Source organism: Meriones unguiculatus, chromosome 6 (genome assembly GCF_030254825.1).
Source record: "Meriones unguiculatus strain TT.TT164.6M chromosome 6, Bangor_MerUng_6.1, whole genome shotgun sequence".
Taxonomy (NCBI): domain Eukaryota; kingdom Metazoa; phylum Chordata; class Mammalia; order Rodentia; family Muridae; genus Meriones; species Meriones unguiculatus.
Genome location: NC_083354.1, coordinates 13,269,210 through 13,295,818, shown reverse-complemented (window position 1 = coordinate 13,295,818; position 26,609 = coordinate 13,269,210). Strand labels below are relative to the sequence as shown.

Genomic DNA, 26,609 nt, shown 5'->3' with positions numbered 1-26,609 from the left:
CTACAATATTTGACAATATTTGTGAGGTCAATATTACAAATATTACAATATTTGTGAGGTCAACAATGCCCTATTTCTAAACCAAAGACATTACAAGAGAAGAGAATGACAGGTCAGTAGCTCCCACAGATACAAATGAAAAAATCCTAACAAAGTATTAGCAAATTGGATTCAACCACATATAAAATGGATTATATACCATATAAGTGGTATATACCATACAAGTGGTTCAACACTCAGAGACCAGTTTAATTGATTATATCAACAGGGGAAAGAAGAAAAAGGATGAAAAGGTTTTGACAAATTTAATGTGTATTCATGATAAGAAAAACTCACAGAAAACTTGGAATAAAAGGAGGCTTCCTTGATTTAATAAAGAGAGCCCATTAAAACGAGAACAACAACAGCAACTCTACAGCTAACATAACACAACGGTGAGAAACTGCGTTTTTCCCCAGCTCCATAAACAGGGCAAGGATCTCCTACCTCAACATTCCCAGTTAACATCACAGTGCTAGCTGACGCAGTAAGATCTTTTAAAAAAAAATGTCGGGGGAGGTGGTTGGGGGAAGAGAAGAGCTGGGCGTAGATGGTGAAGTTCGTGGTGGGATGGAATCAGAAGCAAGAGGATTGCCTCAAGGTTCAGGCTAAAATTCTAAACGGGGGCTGCCCCAAATGTTCGTGCAGCTGCGGGTGCAAAAGGATGCTCCAGAAGTCCCATGTCATAAAGTCTAGCGACTGTGTAGCAGCTGTGAGCTGCTATATGAGTTCAAGTTTATGAGCACACACCAACCTGAGCACAGAAGTTCACAGTTCTTCCAGGAAGTGAGCAAGACAAACAATAAACATTATTAAATCCCAAGAGGAAATGAGCTGCAGGGTTATAACTAAATGTGTGTACAGGTATAAGTATCTGTGGGGTGTGTGTGTGTGTGTGTGTGTGTGTGTAGTACACCGTTGCATAGCTGTGAAGGCCAAAGGACAACTTTCTGGAGTAATTTCTCTGATTCCACCTTCATATGTCCTCTGGGGAATGAACTCAGGGTGACAGCTTTGCGCAGTAAGTAAGGGGCATTATCCACTAAACCACCTTACCCCCCCACCATGGAATATATAATATATATATATATAATATATAATAGAAGTGTTTAATATCTGTATATAAGTGTATACACACATATGGTTAGGAATGTGAAGGCTGTAATACTGTGTGACTCCAACCATGATCCAACTATGTAACATATAAAATACTCCAGGAAAGGAAACCTTTTAATGGGGCATTCCGTCAATCTTTCAAGGTTCATATCAAACTAATCTCACACAAAGCTTTTCAATGAGCAGAAAGGGCAGGGAGACTCCTCAGTCCAGCTCACGGTACAGCATCGCCATGCGCCAAAATCCTGTGTGTGTTGCGGTCACACCGAGTTGAACAAGGCGTAAGGAATGCCACCCACGGACTAGCCTCATTCTCAGTCAGTGCTGCTTTCCTTATTCCCTAAGAGCCATCCTAAGATGCTCCAGATCACGTCTGAGCAAGCCTGCCGTGTCCCTCTCAACCCCGTATCGGGATGTCAATTTAGAGGTTAATTACAGAGTCCTGACATTTTTATGACACTGAGTCTGCCTCCTGAGGAACACAGCATAACCTGTTGTGTGCGTCTCAATAGTTCACCATCCCCTTCCCCAATTCATAAATTGAAATCCTAACCTTCCTGGCTAAGACAAGAGCCTTTTATGGGTGATTAGACTGAAAGAGCAAAAACACTTATGAAGGAGTTAATCCTGGTAAAACACACCCCAGGGTGCTCACTGGTGCTCTTCACCATGTAAGAATCCAGCAAGAAGGTGTGTATGAACAAGGACACAGGCTCATCAGACACTGGCTCTGCCCTCCCCCACATCCTGGAGTAAATTCCCGTTTATGAACTGTTTCGTCGGCACAATCCCAATGAACTAAGACAGACACTAACAAAAGACTTTAAAAAGTACCATTAAGCCAGATCATTTTATTACTGTTTTGTTTTATTGACACGGAATTTCCCCCACTATGTAGTTAATACAGATGTGGTATTTGCGTTGTAGACCAAAGCAAACTTGCTTCAAACTCAGCCGTGTCCCTGCTTTTCTGCCCTAAGAGCTTGGGTTAAGGGGGTGCACCATGGTGCTCAGCCCATTGACCCACATCTTGACAGACTCTTGCTAATTTGAACAGTTCTACTGTGGCTGTTATTGGTCTTGCCTGCAGTTGTTTCAGAATTGCCTGCTGAGTTAGTCAGCTTCCTGTCACCAGGACAAAAAAAAAAAAAAAAAAAAAAAAAAAAATCTGAGGTAATCAACCTAGAAAGTGGAAAGTTAGTTTTAGTTTACACCTTCAGTGTCTCAGTCTACACTCAGCCCACCCTGTTGCCTTTGTTCTTACAGGGGAGAGATATCACGGCAGGGAGTGCAGGCTAAACCAGTCCACACTTTGGTGTTTTCTATTGTGCTTCAGCTACATAGAATGATGTGTGTGTGTGTGTGTGTGTGTGTGTGTCTGTGTGTATTTATTCTGCTGAAGTAGGCACTGCTGTAGCTATGAAGAAACGGGGCCTCCAAGGAGCAGCTGCTGGAGGAGATAAGGTCAAATACACAAAAGCTTCAACAAAACGCAGGGCATTCAAAACTGAACAAGATGTACAAATCGCCCTGGAGGGTCAGAGGGGGAGCTATAACGGCTGGGCAGGCTGGGTTCAGGGACAACCTGGGGAGAATCAGGGGAAAAAAAAAATCCCACAGAGACTGTATCATTGGATTCTAGTATATGTTATGCTTACGAGCACCGAGGAGGATTTGAAAAGAGAATTTAAAGATTGAAGAAATCTGGGCACAGTGGACTAGGCCTCTAGTCCCGGCATTTACATTTATTGTGTCTAAGACTTCAGGATCACTTGAGCTCAGGAGCTCTAGATCAGCTTTGGCAACATGAGTCCCAGGCAACAGACACAAATAAACAAATTGGTTGTAGTGAAACTTGCCGGTAATCCCAGTACCTTGGAGGCCCAGGAAAGAGGATTTTAAGGATAGCCTGGCCTACACAAGCCAGCTTTGAAAATATAGGGAGACCTCATTCCAGGAAAACAAAACGGAACAAGCAAAAACCAAACCAAACCAAAAAACCCAACAACCCAAACGCTGGAGCCAGAGGTGTAGCTCATGGTAGAGTGCTTGCCAGGGTTCAGTCCACAGAATTGCATTAAACCAGTTATGATGGGGCATGTCTGTAATCCCAGTACCCAGGAAGTGGAGGCGGGAGACTCAAGAAATCCAGGTCAGCCTGGGCTAAATGAGACCTTTCCTCAAAAACAACTAAGGAGAGCTGGAGAGCTGGCTCAGCCATTCAGAGAGAATGTTGTTCATCTCCAAGACATGACTTTGGTTTTCAGCTGTTACACGGGCAGCTCACAGCCACCTGTAATCCCAGCTTCAGCGGATCTGTCAACCTTTCCTGGCCTCCGCAGTCACCGGAATGCATTCGGAAAACACATGCGCATAACTAAAAATAAATCTAAAAATGAGTCGGGCACGGTGGCGCACGCCTGTAATCCCAGCACTCGGGGGAGGCAGAAGCAGGCGGATGGCTGTGAGTTCGAGGCCAGCCTGGTCTACAAAGTGAGTCCAGGACAGCCAAGGCTTCACAGGGAAACCTTGTCTCGAAAAACCAAACCAAAGCCTCCCTCCTTCCCCCCCCCCCCCCAGCTAAAGATGAACAAACGCATGAACAGTAGACAGGGTATTGGGAGGATACTGTTATTAATGTCAGGAACAACATAAGCAAAACATGAAGATGGGAGTAAGGAAGGAGTTTAAGTGGCTCTATTGAAGATGAATTATAGATGGGGTATACGGATGGGGTATGCGCGCTAGAAGGAAAAACAGCTGACTTGGGTGGCAATGCGGGTTCATACAGATACTGTTATTCTCAGGGAGCAACTGAAGAATCTTCGAGTGGGAGGGTGATATGGGGGCCACTGCTGCTCTTCTACCCTCTCGTGTGTCCCGAGTTGTTTCTTTTGCTTCTGTCAGCACAGCAACCTAACGAAACCTTTGACAACCAATGAAACAGGAGACAACTCTCCTCTTCCGCCTCTCAAAAGCCAGGGCAGAAGATTCCAGCTAATTTCACTCTGCGCAGGCCTAGGCCTAAAACTGGCACTGGTCCGCAAAGAAGAATGAACCCCAAACAACTGGAAGGTCGTCGGGGGCTACCTAGTAGGCCAAACAGAAAGAATTGGTATCCGTGGGCATTGTAGGTCAATCAATGACAGACCCCTTGCTTAGCCCCCACTTAGTCAATTCCTAGTAACAATCAAGGTGTGTGTGTGTGTGTGTGTGTGTGTGTGTGTGTGTGTGTGTGTTGAAGGGGGGTCAGAAGAGCTGTACCCACGTAGTGGAGAGAGACCTGTAAAAGCTATGTTCAGTGATCTTAAGGTTTCCTGTCAACAGAGACTTCGATGTCTTGAAATGGGGTACCACTGAGCAAGCTGGCTCCCACTGAGGAATCCGTAAAGCAAGCAAAGCTTGGTGGGGGTTTACTGTGGCCAGGGCAGGCTTCAGTCGGCCTCTTGCTCATCTGCACGGTTCTGGGGTTCATCTGAGTTCAAGGACGACTCCGTGGGCCTCGTCGGCCCCACTGGCCTAGGCGCGCCCCCGCAGGGCCTTCTCTAGCTGGACCCGCAGGCGGCGGCGGCGAGAGCTTAGCTCCCTTTCCCCTCCCGGGAGCACCGGGCCCGCTGGCGCCGGGAGAAGCAGGCCACCCAGGGCAGCGCGCGCCATGCGGGACCCGCAGCTCCCCGCCTCGGCCTCGCGCTTGCCGCCCCCGCGGCACGGCCAGCCGCAGCCCCAGTGAGGAGGAAGAGGCGGAGGAGGAGGCGCCGCCCCCTTGGCGAGCTCGGCGCCCCGGCCGGCCTTGGCAGGACCCATGGCGGATCTCTCGCCCGCGCCGGCCCTGCGGGAAGGCGGCCCCCGTGCGCACCGGCCCTCGGCGCCCTCCCCTCCGCCGCGCTCCCGCTCCAGCTCGGAGCCGGAGGAGGCCGAGCTGTCGCTGAGCCTGGCCCGCACTAAGACCCGCTCGTACGGCAGCACGGCCAGCGTGCGGGCGCCCCTGGGCGCCGGCGTCATCGAGCGCCATGTGGAGCACCGGGTCCGCGCCGGAGACACGCTGCAGGGCATCGCGCTCAAGTACGGAGTCTCGGTGAGCAGGGCGCCGGCCTGCGGCCCCCCGGGCGGGGTTGGGGATGGGAGCGGAGGGTGGGGAGCAGGCCGTGCGTCCCCGCGTCCCCGCGTCCCCGCGCCGCAGCTGAGCGCGCGCTGCTGCTACTGCAATGGGTGTCTAAGCTGCTGCTGCTGCAGGGAGGCCGCCAGGGCTTCTCCCATCAGCTAGCGCATGGCGTTCCCAGGGCCCCGCCAGGTCGTTTCTGTCGCGCGAGAAACACCAAGGCGGTGCACGTTTTGGGCACTGCCCACGGCCACCTTTCTCCGTGTTGCTACCCGGAGCTCACTGTGTGTATTTACTCAGAGGCAAACCAGTGCGAATCCTGCGCTGTGTAAACAAGCTGGGATGACTCAGGATGTACAGTTCTTCCCGTGGATGGTTCTGTTTCTATCGATTCTGCTTCTTTATTTATAGAAGTGAAATTACACCCCTGTGCTCACTGGCAACCCTGAACGTGACACCTGGCGCTAAGCAGCAGCCAGGGACTGTGGTCTAGGTGAGCTGGAGGGCTGTGTTTTACAAATTTATAAGGGTGTGCGTCTTGGGTATATTGGATTACACCTTAGGGAAGATCGTGGAAACCCGAGGGAAGAAATTGTTTCATTAAAATTACTTACAGTTAACTGTGAGCTGTGTGATGGCCTTTTTACATTGGAGCTCAGTATCCGTTTTCAATGATCTTTCCCCAAGCTTCGTTCAGCGGTCGGACCGAAGAAAGGTGATCTTGCCTGTATCTTCAGAGTAACCTGTTTTGCATATTTAACCAGGTGTTTGTTTACCAGCAAGGGTTTCTATCGTTTGAGCGTTCGGAGAGCTTGATCGCACCGTTTGGAGACCTTCGTAATGTTCTGAATGAGAACATACACGTACAGCTGTCGTCATGCGCTCCCTTGGGTCAGAGCTGAGGAAAAGCAAATGTGAAATCTCAGTGTATGAGTGTTTTGCCTGCATTTATGTATGTGCAACACCTGTGTGCCTGGTGCCTTAGGAGATCGGAAGAGGGTGTCAGATCCCCCGGAAATGGAGTTAACAGAGGGTTGTGAACGCTCTGTAACGTCTGCGTGTGCTGGGACTTGAACCCTGGTTTTCGACACTCTTAACCACCGAGCCACCTCTCTAGCTTCTGTTTTCATACTGATCTCATTTAATTTGGCTTTCATAAGAAGCCTCGGGGAGACAGGTGTGATTCATCCTTTTACAGATGAAAAGATAGATAAGAAGTCAGGGAATTTCCAAGTATGGCTATCGTCTAGACCGGCTTAAACTAACACAGGGATATACTAGTGTCTTTGCTCTAAATAATACTTGTGATTTGCAGTCTTAGCTGAGGAGCACTCAGCATCCTGCTCACTCAAGAAGGAAGGTCATGTTTTTTTGGCTTCTGTGCTTCTCAGCTACGAGGCTAGTATATGTGTACTTAGGAACCAGTGATATCCAAAGGGGTCTTTTCCTATGGTCTCTCCATGGCAGGTATCCTGTGACCCACATTCTTCTTGAATTGCTTGCATCTGCCAAACACACGCTTAGTGTGGTTCAGAGGCTTTCTAACCCATCTGGTCTAGATCCTGCCACTTTTAACCTTACTCCCCTTTCCCATTGAAGTAAAAATCAGGTTTTCATTACTTTTATGAACACTTCTGATTTTATTTCTGAAAACTGTTTGTTTTATGTGCAGGGATGTTTTTGAGGATGACCTTGAACTCCTGATCCTCCGGCTTTTCGCCTACCAGAGTGCAGGTGTGGTAAACTCTGTTGACATAGAGGGGAAGATGTAAGACGTTGTAAGAGGTCCTGTGCATTGTAGGATATTTAGCAGCACCTCTGAGCTTTACCCACCAGATTCTCATTCAGACATTGCTAGATGTTCTCATAAAGGCAAACTCATCCCCGATTCTACATTCTTTTTGTTGTTTGTTTGTTTTTCTCTGTGTAGCCCTGGCTGGACTTGAACTCACAGAGGTCCACCTGCCTCTGCCTCTGGGAGTGCTGGGATTAAATGCGTGCGCCAATACTGCCCAGCTTCTTTATTCTTAGCTGATTACTTTGATGAAATTGTTTTGAAGGTGCTTCCATTGGTTGCACAGAAACAGGGAAAGTGATAATACTTATCTCAAGCTGGGTATAATGGTACACACCCGTAACACCTGTAACCTTTGGGGACGGTGAGGCTGGAAGGTTGCTGGGAGTTCCGGGTCTGCCGGGGTTTCCCTGGAGTACCAGGAGCCAGGGCTGCATAATAAGACGATACAAACAAATTAAACCATCAGCCAACCACCAAACAACCAACCAAACAAGCAAAACTCTTCACATAATAGCTAAGTAGTATTTTTACTTCATTCTTTTTGGTTTTCTGAGGCAGTGTTTCTCTTTGTAGCCCTGGAACTCATTCTCTAGACCTGGCTGGCCTGGAACTCAAGAGATCTGCTTGCCTCAGTCTCCCAAGTGCTGGGATTCAAGGGATGGCCCCCATTGCCTGGTTCTTATAGGTCCCTCTTCCCAATGAGTCTAGCTCGTTTTATGTCAAGTTAACATAAAACTACCCAACCCAGGTAGGTTTTCTTTTGTTTTGAGACAAGGTTTCCCCTGTACCATCCCAGTCTGACCTAGAACTTTAAAAAAAGAAAAGAAAAACGCATGGCTGGAGAGCTGGTCCGGTGGTTAAGAACATTTGTTGCTCTTTCGGAGGACCTGAGTTTGGTTGTCAGCACCTATATGATGACTCACTCACAACCGTTGATATCTAGTTCTTCTGACCTCCTTGGGTCCAGGCATGTAGATGGTATACACATACGCAAGCCATCTCATAAGGGCCTCCTTTTTTAATTTCTTTTGACACAAGGTTTCGTGTAGCCAAAGCTACCCTTGAAGTCACCATATAGCCCACACTGGCCTTGAACTCCTGATCCTCCTGCGTCCATTTCAGTGCTTGGGGTTATAGGCTCATGCCATTGCACAGGCAAGACTGGTTCTGTGCACCAGCTGCTGGTGAGTGCTGTTGGGTGCCCTCCCCTCCTCCAGCTGTGAGTCTTAACACTCAGTTACACACAGAGTTAGGTTTGGGCATCTCTGCTAGAGTTTGAGGAAGTGGTTCTGGGAAACTGAAACCATTTGGGTTTGGTTGAGAAAACCATTAGCTGCAGTTCAAACCTTAGACTTAAACTTGCTTGGGCTGGAATGTCCCTGCTGTGTTTATCTCTACGGAGACCTTAAAGCCCCTTAGCTCTGGTGCTAGATTTAGCTATTGTTTAATTCCAGCATCCTGACCTCTCCCTGATGTGTCTAAGCCTCTGGGGAAAATTAGTCAGAGCTCTGAGTTACCACTTAGAATATTTTATTTGGAAGAACCAGAGGACCGCACAGAAACAGCAAATGGGAAGGAGGCAGCAAGGAGACCTATTTGCATAAACTCTTCCTCCCCCCCCACCCCCTTTCTGTGACAGAGTCTAGACTTGGCCTCAGAGAAATGCTTAATCTTAGCTTCCTGCCTTTGCCATCCAAATGCTGGGATAATAGGCCACCACGCCTGGTGTGAGAGTTCAGATTTGCTCATCTCTTTCTCTTCCATTTAGCTCCTAAGCTGAGTTGCTCCTGTGATTTCCCCACATAAAAGTCACCTTTCTGGGAGGGCGTAGTGTGGTCTTCCTGTTTAGGGGGGAAGAGCCCTGGAAGTTAGGCTTAATTGTGTGGACCTCTGGGCTGGTTTTAGGGGCAGCCCCTGCGGCTGGTAGAGGTTGTCGACTGTCACAGTGCCGCCTCGAGTGAAAGCTGTGGCAAGGGAACCTGCAATTTGTGGTTTTAATAGTTTTTCTTGTATTCCTCCCCGCCAACCTGTCCCTGAGGCATTCAGTTCAGTGATGTTAAATATGTTTTTACGATTGTGATGTCTTTGTCACAGTTCAACTTCAGAAAGTTCCTTCACGAGGGACTGCATCTGACTTAATCTGATTGGCTTGCTCTTTGATCACCTCCCCCTGAGGGGGGAGCAGCCTTACCAGGCCACAGAAGATGACAATGCAGCCACTTCTGATGAGAACTGATAGACTAAGATCAGAAAGAAGGAGAGGAGGACCTCCCCTATCAGTGGACTTGGGGAGGGGCATGCATGCAGAAAGGGGAGGGAGGATGGGATCGGGAGGGGAGGAGAGAGGGGCTTATGAGGGGATACAAAATGAATAAAGTGTAATTAATAAAAGTTAAATAAAAAATTTAAAAAAAAAGTTCCTTCACCCTGAAGATACCTGCAGACCCATTTCACCCGCCATTCTCCAGTTCCAGGAGACAGATAATATACCTTCTGAATATATATGTGTATATATAGTATTATATATAGTATTTTATATTATAGTACACACATAAAATATTATATATAATAAAATATTATATTTGAACATTTCCTATAAGTGGATTTCATACACTCTTTTGAGATTATGTAAGGATTAAAAAAAAGCTAGCTTTTACCCATGAGCACATGGTGATGGGAAGGATTTGGTCACCACTAACACACAGACTGGAACAGGCCACAGGTACAGGGTTCATCAGAGAGAATCATATAGTATTTCTGTCTGTTTTCTACAAAAACAACGATAAAATGATAGTCGTGTGTCTACGTGAGGTGGGGGAGTCGTGTGACCAGGGGAGCTGGCCTGGAGCAAGAGTGAGTTGGAGATGCGTCCAAACCCCCCAAAAATCTCATCTTGAGACCGGGAGGGAGTAGGACCGTTTCTTCCCTGCCCTGGGCCTGCATGTCCTGGTGCAGGTAGCCCTATAGGCCCCCAACTCTGCCGCCCTTGAGGTGGGTGCATAGCCTGGCAGCCAGGTTACAAGTTAAACTTGCTTTCTCCTTATAAGGTCATGTCCAGCAAGCACCTGGAATTCCTTTTCATGAAGATGAGGCATTCCCAGCAGCTTGGCCCTGGCCGGTGATGTACACTCACTCTGAAAGCCTCTACTTGCTCCCCAAAGGTTTAAATAGCCTGTGTTCCCCCAGTTAAATGAGCTGTCTCACTGGAGCTGTCTCCCAAGAAGGCTGTTTTCTCAGGTAGCCCCCATCCACTGAAATCCTGCATTGCACCCACCTTCCCAGCTAACCTTCGCTCCTCCTAGTCCAGCCCGATGCACAACAAGCCTGGATACCCCAAGGGGGAAAGCAGAAACAGGGAGGCATATGTATTTGAGATTATTCTGCAAGCCAAGCTCAGCAGCCAGTACGGAGATGATTTTCGGGGTTAAGTCTTGTGAATTCCCTCCAGTGTAAATTCCCCTTCACAAAATGTATTTTCGGGAGAATCATTTCAATGATGGCTGTCATATTTCAGTGATGCTCTGCCTTATTGTGCCTTGGGGGGCTCTTACTTGACATCTACAGTCTGTTTCTTAGTGACTAGGTGGCAGGCTGGCTTCACAGGGTCGTGCTGCTCTCGCCTGGCTAGGAGGGCATGAAAATGTTCGATTGCAAAACCTCCCATTGCTGAGAAACAGAAAGTCATTCTGTGTCGCTTTGAAAGGCCACTTTCTGTTCTCAGGGCTGAGTGGCTGTCGGGAAGAACAGAAGGCCCGTGGAAATGAGTTTTCCAGCTCTTCCTTGTATGGGTCATGAGCTGTCTTACTCTTTTTGTGAGCTGAAGTATCCAGACCTGTGTTCGGATGGAAATAGAAAGCGCTCCTCACAAGATAAACTATCCTCCGTGTCCTGGGTTATCCGTGTCTGCTGCTGCTGCTGCTGCCTCTGTAGCTGCGCTTCTGTTGCCCCTGGGGTCTCTTTCTCCTGAGGAGCTGATGTTTTGTTTGTAACTGAGTGACCTTTATAACTAGATCACATCTCTCCCTTCCTGCATCCTTCAGGAGCTACCTTTTGTTTTGTTTTGGGGACAGGGTCACATGTGTCCCAGGCTGGCCTCAAACTCAGTTGTGGTTTCTGGAGCTGGTGTGGGCTTGACCTCCTGATCTTTTTGCCTTTGCCTCCCAAGTGCCGAGATTACAGGTGCACATGTCCTGGGATTAAACAGACATGTTCCACTAGTTAGAAGCATTGCTGGAAGTTGAATCTAGGCCTTCAAGCACGCTAACAAAAAAACTCTAGCAGCCGAACTACATCCTCACTCTCCCGCTCCACGCTTGCCTTTTTTTTGAGGCAAAAGTTTCACTGTGTACCCTAGGCTAGCCTCAACCTCCCTGTGTATGTAGCCAGAGCTAGCCTTGAAGTCGCAGGGGTCTTCCTCCCTGAGCCCCCCAGCACCGGGACTATGGCTTGAATCACCATGAATGTCCGAATGTCCAAGGGCTTCTTAACCACATTCAAATAAAACCCCAGCTCCTACACTTCATCTTAGCCAGAAGGCAGGGAGGTGGTAAATCCAACCACGGCTAGATGTTGACTACTCCCCAGCTTTGCCAGTTTTCCTGCCCTGCAGATAGTTGGTGCTCCTTGCATGGCCGGCTCTGTGCTTTGATGGTACGTAGTGGTGTCTAGACACATCGCTGTTTTTGCCAGCCGTTGCTCATCAAGAACACAACCAAGATCATTGCTTTTTGAGAACCCCTTTCTTTTCATCTCATTTTCGTTGGCGTATGTTAACGCCACAAAACCGTGGGTTTTATGTGACATACGTGAACACACGCATCCACACAGTGGACTTTGATCGTGTTCCCCTCCCATACCCCACCCCCATCCCTCGTTCTCTCCTACTGCTTTCTTTGCGCCCTCCTCTATTTCCATGTCTGTCGCTTTCTGAATCTGCCTTCCACACGGGGCGCATTGTCTTTCTGAGTCTGGCGTATTTTGCTTTACATGATGCTCTCCAGGTTTTGTTCATTTTCCTACAAACCACAGATGCCGGTTCTTCCTCGGGGCTGAATAAAAACTCCCATTATTTGTGAATACCACATTTTTTATCCTGTCCACTCATCTGTTGAAGGGCGTTGCGTAACTTGGGCTTTGTGAGCGCTGCCACAGTTACACATGGGTGTGGAGGTATTTCTGTTGTTTGGACAGCTGGGTCATGGGGTAGTTCTGTTTTTTTTTTGTTTTGTTTTGTTTTTAATTTCTTGTCAGTGACAACATATTATGTTACCCAAATGGACTTATTCACATGGAAAGTTTTCATTTCTTAATAATAATTGTGATTCGTATGTGTGCGTGGATTCACACGCCGCGGTGCTTGCATGGGGTCAGAGGGCAACCTTTGTGGAGTCAGTTCTTTCCTTCTGGCTGTTTCATGGGTTCCAGGGTTCTAACTTAGGCCCCCAGGGTTTCCAAGTGTCTTTCTTTACTTACTGAGCTATCCTGCCGGCCTCCTTTGTATATGCTTACTTTGAAGAAGATAAAGCTTTTAATAAGAGGAAATTCTTACCTTCCTCCTGTCTCCTGTAAGTAAGCATGTATTTATTTAAACTTTTAGTTTTTGGATATTTTGTTTGTTTTAGTTTTATGTGTATGGGAGTTTTGCCTTCATTATGTCTGTGCAAGCACCACGTACATCCACTGTTCACAGAGAGTGTGCTGGATTGTCTGGAACTGGAGTTAGCAGCCTCGTCAGTGCCTGGGCCCTCTGGAAGAGCAGCCAGTGCTGCTAACCACTGAGCCATCTCTTCAGTCCTGAGTGTGTATTTAGACTCTTAAAAAAGGTATATTTGGGGGGCTTGTGAAGAACATTTACTGTTCTTCTAAAGGACTGGAGTTCAAGTTCCATCACCCAGGTCATGTGACTCACAACCACCTGTAAGTACAGCTCCAGGGGATCTAATACCCCTGGCTTCTTTGAGCACCAGCACTCATATGTGAACGCGTGTGCACATGCACACATACACACATAACAGTAATTTTAAAAATTAAAGAGTGACTTATTTTTAGTGAACAAACCACACAAAAACAAAAAAGAAAAACATCAAGCCAAATAAAAAGTGGGGCTTCTTTCACTCATGGCAATGAAAGGCCTGAGATACTCAGGCTTCAGACTGCGATGCACATGGCATCCCCCAAGGTAGCCTGGGTGTTGGGTTCCATCTGATGGCAGGATGATGGGCAGTGGCTCCAGCCCTTCTGCTTCCTGAGGAAAGAGAGAACATTGCCCCCGACAGAGTCAGCAAGTGCCGTCCTTCCAGGATGGAAGAGCTGTGTCACGAAGCCTCGGCACTGTAGTACTGGAGGCGTGGGAGAGAGTCCTGGACCCCCATGCAGTTCTGGGGGAGTCTGCCTTTGGATGCTTGTACACCAAGGGAGACGGGAGGAGCTGGACATTAGGGACCCAAAAGTGGATAGATTTGACAGCGTTTCCAGGTTATTTAATTTCTCATATCTGAGCCTGCTGCTAACGGAGGGACTTGGGGTATTTAGATATTCATTTTGTCTCACCTTTGCTAACCCACCAGAAACCAGAACACCATTTCTCTTCCTTTTGGTAACTTTTTTCCCCCTCCAAAGGAAGGAGAAGGTAGGTCGTGACGGTGCACACTTTTAATCTCAGCACTCAGGAAGTAAAGATAGGGGGACCTCTGTGGGTTCAGCACCAGCCTAATCTACATAGTGAGTTCTGGGCCAATAATTTCCAAGGTTATATAGTGAGACTCAGTCATACATCCGGTCTCACATATATAGATGATGATGATGATAAATAAAGAGAGAAAGCTTGCTTTAGTGGTACTATTTTCATGGTTTCTCCTTACCATAAGGAAGCAGGAAGGGCTGCTTAGACTTAGCATTCAGGAGACTGATGCAGGAGGATTTCGGTCAGTTCAAGGAGAGGTAGGGCTAGATAGCCAAATGCTGTTATGAAACAAAACAAGGCAGGAGAAATCGGGCCCGTTTATTTGACCATTGTTTCTTTAGACTCTTTGCAGTAGATTTTTTTTTTTTTTTTTTTTTTTTTTTTACGGAGAATGAGTTTAAAGGCTTCCAAAACTTGATTCTGTTAATCATGTATCTGAATCAGACCTTGTGTCGATTTCAGAGTGATACAGAAATCCCAGATCAAACATTTATAGAGCTGCACGTGCCTGTTAAACCAGTCATCTCTGTGCATGAGTTTCTTCACGTTTGGATGCTAGCTAGAGGGCAGATGGACAGATGGATAGGCATATGTACATACATAAGCACATATATGCTTAGATGTTAACAAAGCACCTAGCAGTGGATGACAATATTTTTCATTTATCTCTTTCTATACATGTGTATGTTTGTATACACACACACACACACACACATATGCACTCTTTATATTTAAGCATATGTGTATATCTTTATAAATATACATGCATTTCGTCTTTGCAGTTCCCTTGTGGTAGGTGATGCCTGTTTTACAACAGTATGGCCTAATTCACACTTCAAGCTCGCAGGGAGGGATTTGAACCGAGTCATTCAGGCTGTTTCGCAATCTCACTAGACTTTTTGTCTTTACCTCGCCGGAAAGGTTTTGTGTAAGTGAACTGCTGCGGTGGCTGTCATAGTGCAAGTTCTTGGCCTGGTACGGGGAAGTGCAGACACAGCGCACGAGGAGAGTAGCAAGAGATGTGCTCCGCCAAGCTGCGAGCCAGCGAGTGTGAGCCCTCTCTGTGCTCGCCAGTGTTGTGGGCGCAGGGCACAACTTTCTCCCGTCTCCTCATTTGACAAGAGATGGAGGTGGCAGGGCTGTTGTGGGGGTTATGAGAGCTAGTTCTAGTCTCCACTTCACCCTTTCCCCGCCTCTGTGGGTGGGGCAGGCCTCCACAGGCTGTGAGAGTCGGGGGTGATAAGAACCAGCCTCCAGTGCTTCATCTGCCACATGCGTGCATTCTCCGTGAACGCTTTTATTTGCACAGTGAATATTTACACTCTGGAGAGAGAGAGAGAGAGAGAGAGAGAGAGAGAGAGAGAGAGAGAGAGAGAGAGAAAAGACTATTTGTAAAATGTCTCCTCTCTCCTTTTCTTACCCGGCCCTCAGATCCTGATTCTTAAAGGCCCATCTGAAGTCAAAAGGATCAGAACCAGAACCCACCTTCTCTGTGAGGCCTTTCTCAATGGCTGCAACATTCTTTGATGCTCTGCGCACATACCTCCTGGGTCTATTAATTCACCAAGCAGAATTCCAGAGATAGAGGGATTCCTCTGCAGATAAAATTGTATCAATAGAGAGACTTTCTTAAAAGCCAGATAACAGAAATGCTCCAATAAGAATTAGGTAAATACAGAAGGGGCTGGAGAGATGGCCCAGCTGTGCTCAGCCGGTACCCTTACTGGCTGCCATTCCAGAGGACAAGGGTTTGATTCCTAGCACCCACCTGGTGCCGGCTCATGACCATCAGTAAGGGTAGTTTCACAGGATCTGATGCCCTCTTCTGGCCTCCATGGGAACTGCAGGCACATGGTACACAGACATGCTCCCAGGCAAAAACAGCCATACATGCAAAGCAATTAAAAATGTACTTTAAATAAAAAGAAATAAGTGAAAAAATGCTACATCTTTATGCCTCAGTGGTTTAGGACTACTGACAGTAAGGCAGCCTATAGAGGGCAGGGGGCGTGGCTCAGTTGGCAGAGTACTTGCCTGGCATTCATGAAGCTGCAGATTTGCCTAAACCAGGTACAGCGTCACATAATTGTAGCGCCTTCTTTTAAAACTCTACTTTATTCGGGGTGTTTGGGCCTCAACCTCCCTTCCAGCCTCCCAACCCTTACGAGGGAGAGAAAAGATTAGTGGGTAGAGGGGCCCAGACCCCTTCTCCCAGCTATTTGGGGTCAAGGGGTTCTTTCGGGGCTCTGCACCAATCTCTGTCGACCACAGACACGGCCAGCAGCTCCTCCATGCTGTTGCACCTCTAAGTGTTTCTCTCTCTGTCTGCTCCAAACCGTCAGGTTGTCTCTGGTCTCTGGTCTCTGGTCCCTGGTCTCTGGTCTCTCCACACTGTTACTCGCCACACACCAACACTGAATGCCACACCTTCTCTTTCTCGGTCTCATGTTTATACTCTCAGAGTTTTAGACCGCGCCCCTCTCCATGGCACAGGAGGAAGGCTGTTCCCAGCTGGCCAAAGCCATGCTCCGCACGAGACAACTAACAGGTGTGGGCAAACTATAACCCAACTAAAATCCCACACCTGGGATCAAAACAGCACAACACAACCGAGTTTACAAAGAAGCCAAAACTTCCGTCAACCGTAATCTCTGCACCAGGGAGGCAGAAGTTCAGAGTCATCCTGGGCTACATATTAAGTTCAAGGCCAACCCGGGCGATGTGAGACCCTATCGCAAACAAACAAACAAAAAATACCCAACAAAACCCAAACCAACAACATAAAGCCCCCAACAAAACAAGATAAACAAATCTCCATGTATAGGAGAAAATGACTTTCATGCTTTTTCTTGAAACAGCGGAAGCTGTCTGCAGAGGGAAAGACCCTTGAATGCAGAGGAAGCATTTGCCTTAGTTAGAGTTTTTATTGCTGGGATAAAAGACCATGATCAGAAGCAAGTTGGGGTGGGGGTGGGGCGCACGACACACTGTGGACGCTGGATGGTGGTGCTTCCTGAGGACTGAAGGCATGACGGTTGTGTCCAGGGTGTTGGTGGAGTGGCTGGTGCTGAGGGCAGGATGGCATACAGCAGCCTGGAGCTCGTGCAGGTCCTGTCCCCAGACACAGTACCCACGACCCCCCTGATGTGGAGCAACAGCGAGGTATCTGAGATGAAGAATGGCTCATTTTCTGGCTTGAGTCTGCCCAAAAGACTTTCGAGATTCATGCTGCAGCCAGAGGCCGTGTTTCCGGGTCTGTGTTCCATGCTGTCGGCAGAGGCTGTGTTGATGTCCACGATCCATGCTGCCACCGGGAAAGCCGTGTTGGAAGCACATGATCCATGCCGCTGCCGGCTGCTGTGGGCAGGGGAGCTTCTTTCGAGGTGGTGTTGATGGCTGAGAATGAGAGACGCCGAAGGCCTCTGTGACAACCTCTCCCAACACTCCCCTCCTGCAAATAAAACAGTCCAGACAGGATGCTATTGAAAAGAGTCCTTAAACATTGTGATAAAGAGGCTGAAGTGTAGCTCTTCACGGTTGATGGCTTCTGGTGGGGGTGGGGAGTGTGAGTGAGTGTGGGGTAGAGGTTGGAATGGGAAGTAGGGGTGGGTGAGGAGGGGCGGGACAGGACACGATGATGCATGCGGACGGAAGGACTCAGCTTTCTTTAAGGGGCTGGCCACTGGGAATGTAACCGTGCTCTAATGAGTGTACGGACAAGACAAATTGGACTTGGTGTTTTTGTTTGTGTGTTTGTTTGTTGGTGTGTGTGTGTGGGGAGAAGGGTGATGGTGCAAGGGTGAGAGGGTGAACCAGGGAAGAAGGGGAAGCGAGAGCGATCAGGGTGCGTTGTATGGAATTCCCAAGAAATTAAGAAAAATATTATGTTGAGGGGCTGAAAAAAAAGCAACGTGGGGAGGAAAGGTTTTGTTTGAGCTTGTTGTCCATCCTCAAAGGAATTCAGGCAGGAACTTAAGGCAGGAACTGATGCAGAGGCCATGAAGGAGTGCTGCTTACTGGCTTGGTCTTCACAGTTTTCTTAGCTTGCAGTTTTCCATCGTCCAGGACCACCTGCCTAGGGGTGGCACTCACCCTGTGGGGCGGGCCCACCGACACCAACCACTAATCACGAAAGTGCACTGCGGACTCTCCTACGGGCGAATCTTAATGGAAGCATTTTCTCCATCGAGAGTCCCTCTTCCCCAATGGCTCTGCTCTGTATCAAGTTGCCGGAGCACAAGGCAGCAGTGTGCAGCAATCTTTCACGCATATCCGTGCGTATGATAACTTCAACTTTGGAGCTTGGTTGTGTATAACCCCGTCTCTCTCTCTCTTTTTGTGTGTGTGTTTTAGATGGAACAGATTAAGAGGGCCAACAAACTGTTTACCAATGACTGCATATTCCTGAAGAAAACTCTGAGCATCCCTATCCTGTCAGAGAAGCCTTTGGTGTTTAATGGACTCAACTCCATTGACTCTCCAGAAAAGGAAGCTGCTGACAGCAGTTTTTGTTGTGAAGAGGAGCCCGCGGTGGCTGGGGAAGAACTGCCCCCTCCCAGTCCTCAGGACCCAGACCCCAAGCCTGCACAGCCCGAGGAAGTGTCCGCCAGAGATTTCCTGCAGAGACTTGATTTACAGATTAAGCTATCCACACAGGCAGCCAGGAAACTCAAAGAAGAGAGCAGGTAAAGGTTCCGGGTATAGGTGTCAGCGTCTGGACCGGTACTCTTAGGATGCGCTTGTCTGAAAACCCATCTTAACTGTAGAAAGCATATGTGCTTCTGTGTGTGGGTGCATGGGTGTGCACGTATGTGTGTGTACAGGAGCATGAGGGTCAGAGGTCAACCTTGGGTTGCCGTTCTTTGGGATCCTGCCTACCTGGGCTTTTTGAGACCTTTGGGACTGGCTAAATAGGCTAGGTTGGGTGTGTAGGGATCCCCCTGGCCCTGGCCTCTCTAGGCCTGGGATTATTATGAATTTGCTCCCATGTCTGTGCAGCAAGCACTGCGGACAGCCGTCTCCTCAGCCCTAGAAAGGCATCTTTGCTGTATGAAATGTACGCAGAGCTGCTGCCCGCGGCTTTGACGGTTGACCTGCCTGTCTCTATTAGTCAGCACAAACAGTTTGCTTCTTTACTTAGTGTTACTGTCCAGCTAGCAATTTGAGGTAGCAGCGGAAACTAGAACATCTCATGACACTTTCAACGGAAGCAGCGTCCTGGACAAGACGTAAAATACCAATTCTTATAACACTTGTCAAGACTGCTGCTCTTTGTTACCCAGAATTCCCCTTTGTTAAGATTCCTTGTGAGTGCTTAAAACTTGACGCAAGGGCAAACCTTTCTCTCTACATATAATTGGTGTCCTTTTTCCTATATGATTTCACAAAGGGACACAAACTAGTTTCCTTTTTATCTTGTTTGCTATTTTTTTGTAAATAAAATTGATGCCAAGGTTCAACCACTATGTCCTTTTCTATGATTAATATATATATATTTATTTATTTTTTTAGTCTTCCTTTTAAAATTTCTATTTTATAATAAATGCCATTTGTTGTATGGACTTCAAATCCTTTTTACTTTTATTTATTCACTTATTTTTGAGTCAGTGTTTTGCTGTGGGTCAGCTGGCCTCAGAGTCTTGTCATTCCTCTGCCTCAGCCTGCCATCTCGCATGAACCACCACTCCTGGCTTTTAAATGCTTTTGAGAAAGAAGAGGAAGATAGACAACAAAACAAATATAATTTAGTATGTCTTTAATATGTTTAGACATTATATAAGCAAATGCTACTCTTTATCTAATGACTGAGGGTCCCACAGAAAGAAGGACACTACCCTTGAACAAGCAGGGCCGATCGGCTGCCTTCTAAGGCGCACATAATGGTCTCTCTGCCCATGTCTGCTTTTCTGTAGCATGTGGACAGTAAGTTATGCGTGTGTATTTCCGAATACAGTTGTGAACACTGATTTCTGCCGTACTTCTTTCCTTCAGGGATGAAGACAGCCCCTATGCCACTTCTCTTTATCATAGTTAGTGACTGTCGGATGGGCGTCACTCCAACCCTGATCACAGAATGGCTGGACCCTAAAGAAATCACTGGCCCGGGGTTCAGGAGCAACGCTGACTTCTGGACTCCCATAGCGCACGCCTCTTCGGGCCACAGATATGTAGACCAACCGCAGCTGCACTGAAGTGGCCGGTTCTTCTGGCTTCCTGTAGTTAAGTCTTCTTATGGCATGATAGCAAAGCTGTACTTACCCTAAAGCCTATCACGTTTCTAGACGGTGAGAGTTTTCGACCAGCTATTGTAGATGCAAAAAGCTTCCAAGACTATTTATATATTTAAGCCAAAAGCAATGTCTGTTTCCTGATGAGATTGTCAGTGTGTGGAAAACATGGCGGCTGTGAAGTGATAATGCGTTTGCTGTGTGTTTATAACTCAAGTGCTATAATATATATTTCAGTATCACATATTCTGTACTAATGTAAAGAACCAAATTTTGTCTGCTATTTTGTAAAAGTACAAATGTCTGGATGAGAAAATAAACTATGTTTTCACACAGGAGCCTTCATTCCTTTTTTTCAAAATGGGGAAATAAAATTGATTTTTTTTTCTTTTTTTGCTGAAAAAACAGGGATTCATGTAGTCCAGGTTGACGTTGAACTCACTGTGTACCTGAGAATGACCTTGAACTCTTTATTCATGTGTCTCTACTTTCCAAAGAGCTGGGATTACAAAAGAACTAGTAAAACTACATTGGTGCGAGACACAGCGGATTCTGTTGAGGCTGTATCTCTGTGTCACTTCAGGCACAGTGTCATCTCTGTGCTCATTTGAATTAGAAGTTAGGTTTTTGTTTCATTTGACTCGTCTGGCCTTTTATTATGTCTGTAAGTTACAGCAGCAGACATTAAGCTCCATGCTGCTGACAGTTGATGTATTTTCAGTCTTGAAAGCCACTCAAGAGTCTGATATCTGTGGAGTAAATGGAGACTGTTTCCCTGTTTATTGGCTTTGCTCCTTTGTCTTGGACTCATCAGGAACAGAAGCCCTGGCATGCTAGCATAGCACAACTGCAGTGGTAGAAGATCATTGCCTTCATTACTGTTCAGTTGCTGAGCTAAGGCACCATGGCCAAGACAACTTATAGAAAAAAAGAGTTTATTTGGGGCTTACAGTTTGACATGGTGAGTCCATGACCATTACGATGGGGAACATGGCAGCAGGCAGGGCAGGTAGGCATGGGTCTGACCGGTGCTGGGAGCTCACAAACAGGCAAAGAGAACACACTGGGAATGATGTGGGCTTCTGGAACCCCAGAGCCGTCCCTCAGTGATATCTGTCCTCCATCAAGACTACATCTCCCTAACCCTTCACCAACAGTTCCACCCTCTGGTGACCACATACTCCAATGTATCAGCCTCAGGAGGCCATTCTCCTTCAAACCACCACGGGCACAGGCCCCGCCTTGGGAGAGCCAGCAGGTGCCATGGTGGGAAGTGGAAGCTGTTATGGTCTTCCTGATTTGTTTCTCACCATAATCCTTTGTGTCTTGTTCCTTGTTTCTCATAGCACCCTTGCAATATGGTGCTTACGCTGTGTGTGTGTGTGTGTGTGTGTGAGCGCATGCATGCTTGTATGTGCTTGCATGTGCACATGTGGAGTCCAGAAGTTGACGTCTTGCTCCATCTCTTTCTATTTTATTTATCCACTCAGCGTCTCTCCCTGCACCTGGAACTCACCAGCTCCAGCTAGGCTACCTATCCAGCCTGCCCCAGGGAGTCCCTGCCTCTGCCTCGTGAGTGCTGGGATTGCAGGGGGCCAGCATGCCTGCTTGGATTTTTAGTAGGTTTGGGGAATGTGAACTCTTGGTCCTCACACTTGCTTAGCAAGATATTTATCCCCTGAGCCATCCTCCCAGTCCCCATGCTCTTTACATGTGTGCAAGAGCTCTGACCTCAGTTCCCCAAGCTTGCGGATGGGCCATCTCCCCAGCTCAGAACTGGGAATGCTCTTGACTGTGGTTCACTGTTTTTGCTGTTACTTGAGCTTCAGAGGTTTAATTGGAAAAGGAGAAAACAAAAAGGAAAACAGAAGAGGCCCAAGCAAGCTACTGTGGTATATAGGAATAAAAAAAAAAACAAAAACAAAACAAAACAAAAAAAACCAACATAGCTGTGTCTGGCAGAAAATTATTTAATTTGGCCAAGATTGACGGTATCACAGAAGCTCAAATTTGAAATTATGTCCATAGGCTCAACTATATTTCTCAAGTGTTTTATTTTTTCCTGTCAGCAGCTTCTAGCTAAAATATTTCTCATCTTTATATATTCAGTAATTTTGTAGTCAGTTTTAAGTGTACTGGACTAAAGGGATTTGTTTGTTTTGACAGGATTTTGTTATGCGGCCCAGTCTTGAAGGGGCTCTAGCCAGCCTAAGCAGGCCAGACATGGCTCTGGCAGGCCTTGTCCTTCTCCCCCATTTCCTCTATTGCATTCCTAAAGCCGGTCCCCAAGGTCTATTACCTTAATGGCTACTACTTCTTCCCGAGGCTGCCTACCAAGATCCGGCTATCAAAGTATTGAAGTCCAACAATCAAAAGCCTCCTTTTGGTTACCATGATTAACATGCCCAATCAGAATTAAACAGCTCCTAACATGAAGTTTTCCCTTTTACCTTTATAAGCCATCATTTGCCCAATGGTCACATCTGTCTTCTCTCTATTCAGAGGCAGTCCTTTGTGTATTTGCGTGTGTGTGTGTGTGTGTGTGGTGTGTGTGTTTCCAGACAAATAACCCTTCCCCCTTTCCTTTGTTCCTTTCTCCCTCATTCTCTGTCTCCTGTCTTTGTCTCTTATTTCCTGCTCTGTCCCTCTGGGACAAATAAATCTGAGAACTTGGTCTTGGGGGTCCTGAGCTGACACCTCTTCAAGGCTGACTTAGTACATGCTATGAAGCCTTGCCTAGCCTCAAACATATGGCAACCTTGCCCCAGCCTTCAAGTTATGCTATATCATAACTGGAAGCAGAAGTTGCTGTGTATCCCAGGTAGCCTTCAGCCACCAATCCTCCTGCCTCAGTCTTCTTGAGTGGGGATTGCAGACTTTCTTCATCATTTGGCCACTTCTGTTTTCTTTTGTGATGGGGTCTTGCTGTGTAGCCCAGTATTGCCTGACACTTGAGTCCTTCCTCCTTCTGCCTCACGGATACAGTGCTATACCATGACTTTGGCATGGAATCACTGTAGAGAGGGCTAGGTCCTTACTACCTCGTGTCACCACCTCTTGATTTCATGAATATGAACTCATCCAGTGTTCCTGATCCCTCTGTGAAAGGATGCTCTTGTTTATAAAATAGGATCAAGCGAGCCTCTTCTGTCTTGCTTACCAGGAGGCACTAATGAAGACAATAAAAATAATGAAATAAAAAAAAACAAAATAATGAAATTTCTTACTTAAAAAAGTCTTGCATAGAGACTCAGGTATGCTTTAGAAAAGTGCGAGGCTAGGATGATCCAGCCTGAACCAGTTTCCTGTCTGAGGTCGAAGCAGTGGTTAAGGCAGAGTTGGTCAAGTTAGCACAGATGGCTCATTAAGCAATTTTGAGTCACCGCGTGCTTTGGCAAAAACAGCGTGGGCAAAGGCGTTCTGAACCCCCTCTTCATACTCACCTGTGGTTGGGTACTGGCTTCTCTAGAGCATGCGGAGAGATTAGTTTGTGAGCCCGGCAGGCTTTGGGTTTTGTTTGCCTCTGTAGCTCTCTGGGACAGACTATCTTCTAACTGTGAAAACCCAGTGCTACTGTGAGTATGGGAGGGGCTTCAGAACAGGCACCCCCGGGTCACTGGAAGCAAGAACAGCCCATTTACAAAGCTTGTTCTGTTTATGGTTCCAGGCAAGCAAATCTAATGTATTTATGCAATTAGTTTACAATAGTAAACTAGTTTAAAATAATATTCCAGTGCCACCTTTGGTTTGGGAGCACCGATGCCATCAGAGGACCACTGGGCTGTGTGGTTTGTCTTCAGGCTTGTTTGTGGTGGTTGGCAAACAAGTTGCAGGAACCTAAAGTTTATAACCTTTTTTTATTTTGGCAATTTTTATCTCTGCTTTGCTGTGTCATCTGGTAAGATAACAAGGCTTAAAGTCAAATCCAGTTTAGATGCCTGGAATCTAGCATAAACTTTGACCTTGCTCTTGAACATCCGGTTTCTTAACTATACAAGTCTTTCTCTTTATTGAGTGAGCAATACATACCTGAAAACTCCAAAAATAAAAATTAAAAAAAAAAAAAAAAGGGAAATACAAGTAGGTCGTAAATTGTTTGGCCACTTCTATACTCTCAGGTTAAACTCAGTGACTCTTGTATTCACTTTCAACCTCCTTTTTGTGTCGTTAGGTCAGAGAGCTGATTAAAAAGGGCAGCCCAAAATAGGTGTTTTGTTGTTTGTGTATGGGGACCATGGAAGGGGCTGAAGGGAAGGGCTTGAGCAGAGGTTCTCAACGTGTGGGTCATGACCCCCTTGGGTCAAACGATGCTCTCACAGGGCTTGCTAAGAGCGTCAGAAAACACAGACATGTACATTATGATTTGTAACGGTAGCAAAACCACAGTTACGAAATAGCAATAAAAATAATTTTGTGGTTGGATGTCACCGCAACATGAGGAACTATACAGAAAAGTCACAGCATTAGGAAGGTTGAGAACCCCTGGACTAGAGCGAGGAAAGGGAGGGAGGAGCTCAATTAAACCTCTTTTCAAAGAAGCGTCTGTTTCTCAGAGTGCCAAGGCTGTCAAGACATGTGGGTTTATTTCAGTGCCCAACAGAGAACTATGGTTGGAAGCAACACGGTGTAACAGAAATCCAAAGAGGTACTCACATGTCTAGCAGGCCTTGAAATGGTACCTCTCAGACCATAGGGAGCTTAAGACAGTGGGAAGAAGGTTCATTTACGTTCAGCTCATTAGAGGCTTTTCCAGAGCAGCACATCTCTGATTATAAAATGTAAATCCAGGAGGAAATAAGGTTCTACATACAAAAACCTTAGCTTACGTACAAGTTTACTTTTCAGAAGGTATTTACGGCAAGAGAGCTCTACTTTACCCATTTTCTAAGGGATTAACTACTATGAATTCAGCACACTCTAAGACTCCTGGGCTGGGAAATCTTTAACCACTGAGTTAGTTGTTAAGCTATGTTGTTTTTGCTGGAACAGTTGGAAGGCTCAGGGTGCCTTTTATCAGCCATTTTCACAGGCTGCTGTAGATACGTTTGATGGCGTTGGCTTCTTCCTGGTCCAGGATGCCTTTTTCCACATAAGCGTCAGCTTGCTGGTTGATAAAGTCCCTCATCTTTGAAAGGTCATAATCTAGAAAATAGTATTAAAGTATTGTGAGCAAAGATTGGGGGGGGGAAATCCCAGCATACTGTTTATCATTAAGAGACGTTTTGTGTATTAAGCAGATTACCAGCCTTGACCTTCACACTGAAGGACTTGAAATTCTGGGTTTGGGCCTTGTGCTGTTTAGAGCGTTTCTAGGTACCACCACAACCATGGGGAATATACATTTGCATTTGACCAACAAGGAAACAGGCTGGTAGAGCAGGGCTTTGCAAATGTTAATGTTTTATGTAGCCTGAGGCTCTGCAGAGTTGCAAGGACCCAGGCTTTGCGCTTTAAACAAACTCTCAGAAGTTGCTGTTGCTGAACAAGGAATGGTCAAGATCCAAAACCTCAGTGCTTTCACACCTGTGGCAAAATTACGGCCAGAAGCAACTCTTCCAAACTCCTGAGCTTGAAATCTCTGCACGAGGCCTCCTCGGTGAGATAGCACGCAGTTGTTTTGATTTGTTTTTCTCCAAGTTAAGAATTTCCGTGATTATTTCATGGCTCTTTGAATTGCATGCAAGGAGCAAAAAGTCAAATGTTTCATGTTTCCTATGTCCATTCTTAAAAAAAAATCTAGGCAAGACCATCAAACTGCACTCAGAATAAAGAGGTCCCAGGTAAGACCGGGCCATCTTTTTACGGACTCTACACCCTTTCCCATATCTTCTCGGTTCTTCAAGTATTAATTTTTGTTTCTTTGAAACAGGGTTTTACACTGTGATTCAGATTGGCTTAGAACTCACTATGAAGACCAAGGATTTGAACTTGAGGCAATTCTCCTGCCTCAGCTGTCTGAGCCTTGGAATTATAGGCATGTGACACCATGCCTACTTTGGGATTTACTTTTTAAAAAGCACATCTTTTTTTTTTTTATCTTCAGGGCTTTATATATCCCAGCACCTGGGAGGTGGAGGTAGGAGAATCAGAAGTTCAAGGCCATCTTCTACTATTTAGCAAATTCAAGGCTAGCTTTGGCTATTCGAGACCCTGTTTTGAGAAACAGAAACTGAGGGCGCGTATATTGAGTGAGAAAAGTCCACCAGAAGCTCATGTATGTCAGCGCTCGGTCCTCAGGTGGTGCTCCTTAGATTGTCACACCCTTAGGGAGCATGTCACGATGAAGCCCATTGCTGGGGCTTGGTATGGTACTGAACTCTTAATCCCAGAACCATGGAAACAGAGGCAGGTGAAACTCTGTAATTTTGAGGACAGCCTGGGCTATGGAGAAAGTTCCAGGCTAGCCAAGGCTGCACAGTGAGACCTTGTCTCAAAAACAAAAACAAACAAGCAACCAAAACCATTTTTTCTCTATAACTTAAAAAAAAAAACAACAAAAAAACCCAACAAACAACTGAAAGAGAAGTATAGGGTATATTCCCCTCTACAGCCGAGAGTCTTTCAGTTTAAGAGGAGTCTTTAACTCAGTCAGTTTGACTTCAAGGATCGTAGATAATAAGAACCCTGGGAAATGGGGAAAGTTTGTGA

The 26,609-nt window shown here is 46.6% G+C and overlaps 2 protein-coding genes across 3 annotated transcripts in view; one reads left to right on the top strand and one right to left on the bottom strand.

Annotated features, from left to right (window-relative positions):
* Positions 1 to 4,589: 4,589 nt before the first annotated feature.
* On the top strand, positions 4,590 to 20,294 carry Lysmd2 (LysM domain containing 2). Of its 2 annotated transcripts, none has more exons than XM_021631628.2 (3): positions 4,590 to 5,230; positions 18,088 to 18,419; positions 19,726 to 20,294. In XM_021631628.2, exons 1-3 carry the CDS (start codon positions 4,958 to 4,960, stop codon positions 19,766 to 19,768), a joined length of 648 nt encoding a protein of 215 aa, XP_021487303.1. In that variant the 5' UTR covers positions 4,590 to 4,957; the 3' UTR covers positions 19,769 to 20,294. The 2 variants fall into 2 exon arrangements, with proteins under 2 accessions (XP_021487303.1, XP_021487304.1); XM_021631629.2 differs by having other exon boundaries at positions 5,081 to 5,217.
* A 3,643-nt stretch (positions 20,295 to 23,937) lies between these two features.
* The window catches only part of Scg3 (secretogranin III), a 35,000-nt gene continuing 32,328 nt past the window's right edge, over positions 23,938 to 26,609 (bottom strand). The window contains exon 12 of the mRNA XM_021631616.2: positions 23,938 to 25,103. Coding sequence (XP_021487291.1) covers positions 24,985 to 25,103 — 119 coding nt within the window. The 3' untranslated portion in view covers positions 23,938 to 24,984. The remainder of the gene's footprint in view (positions 25,104 to 26,609) is intronic.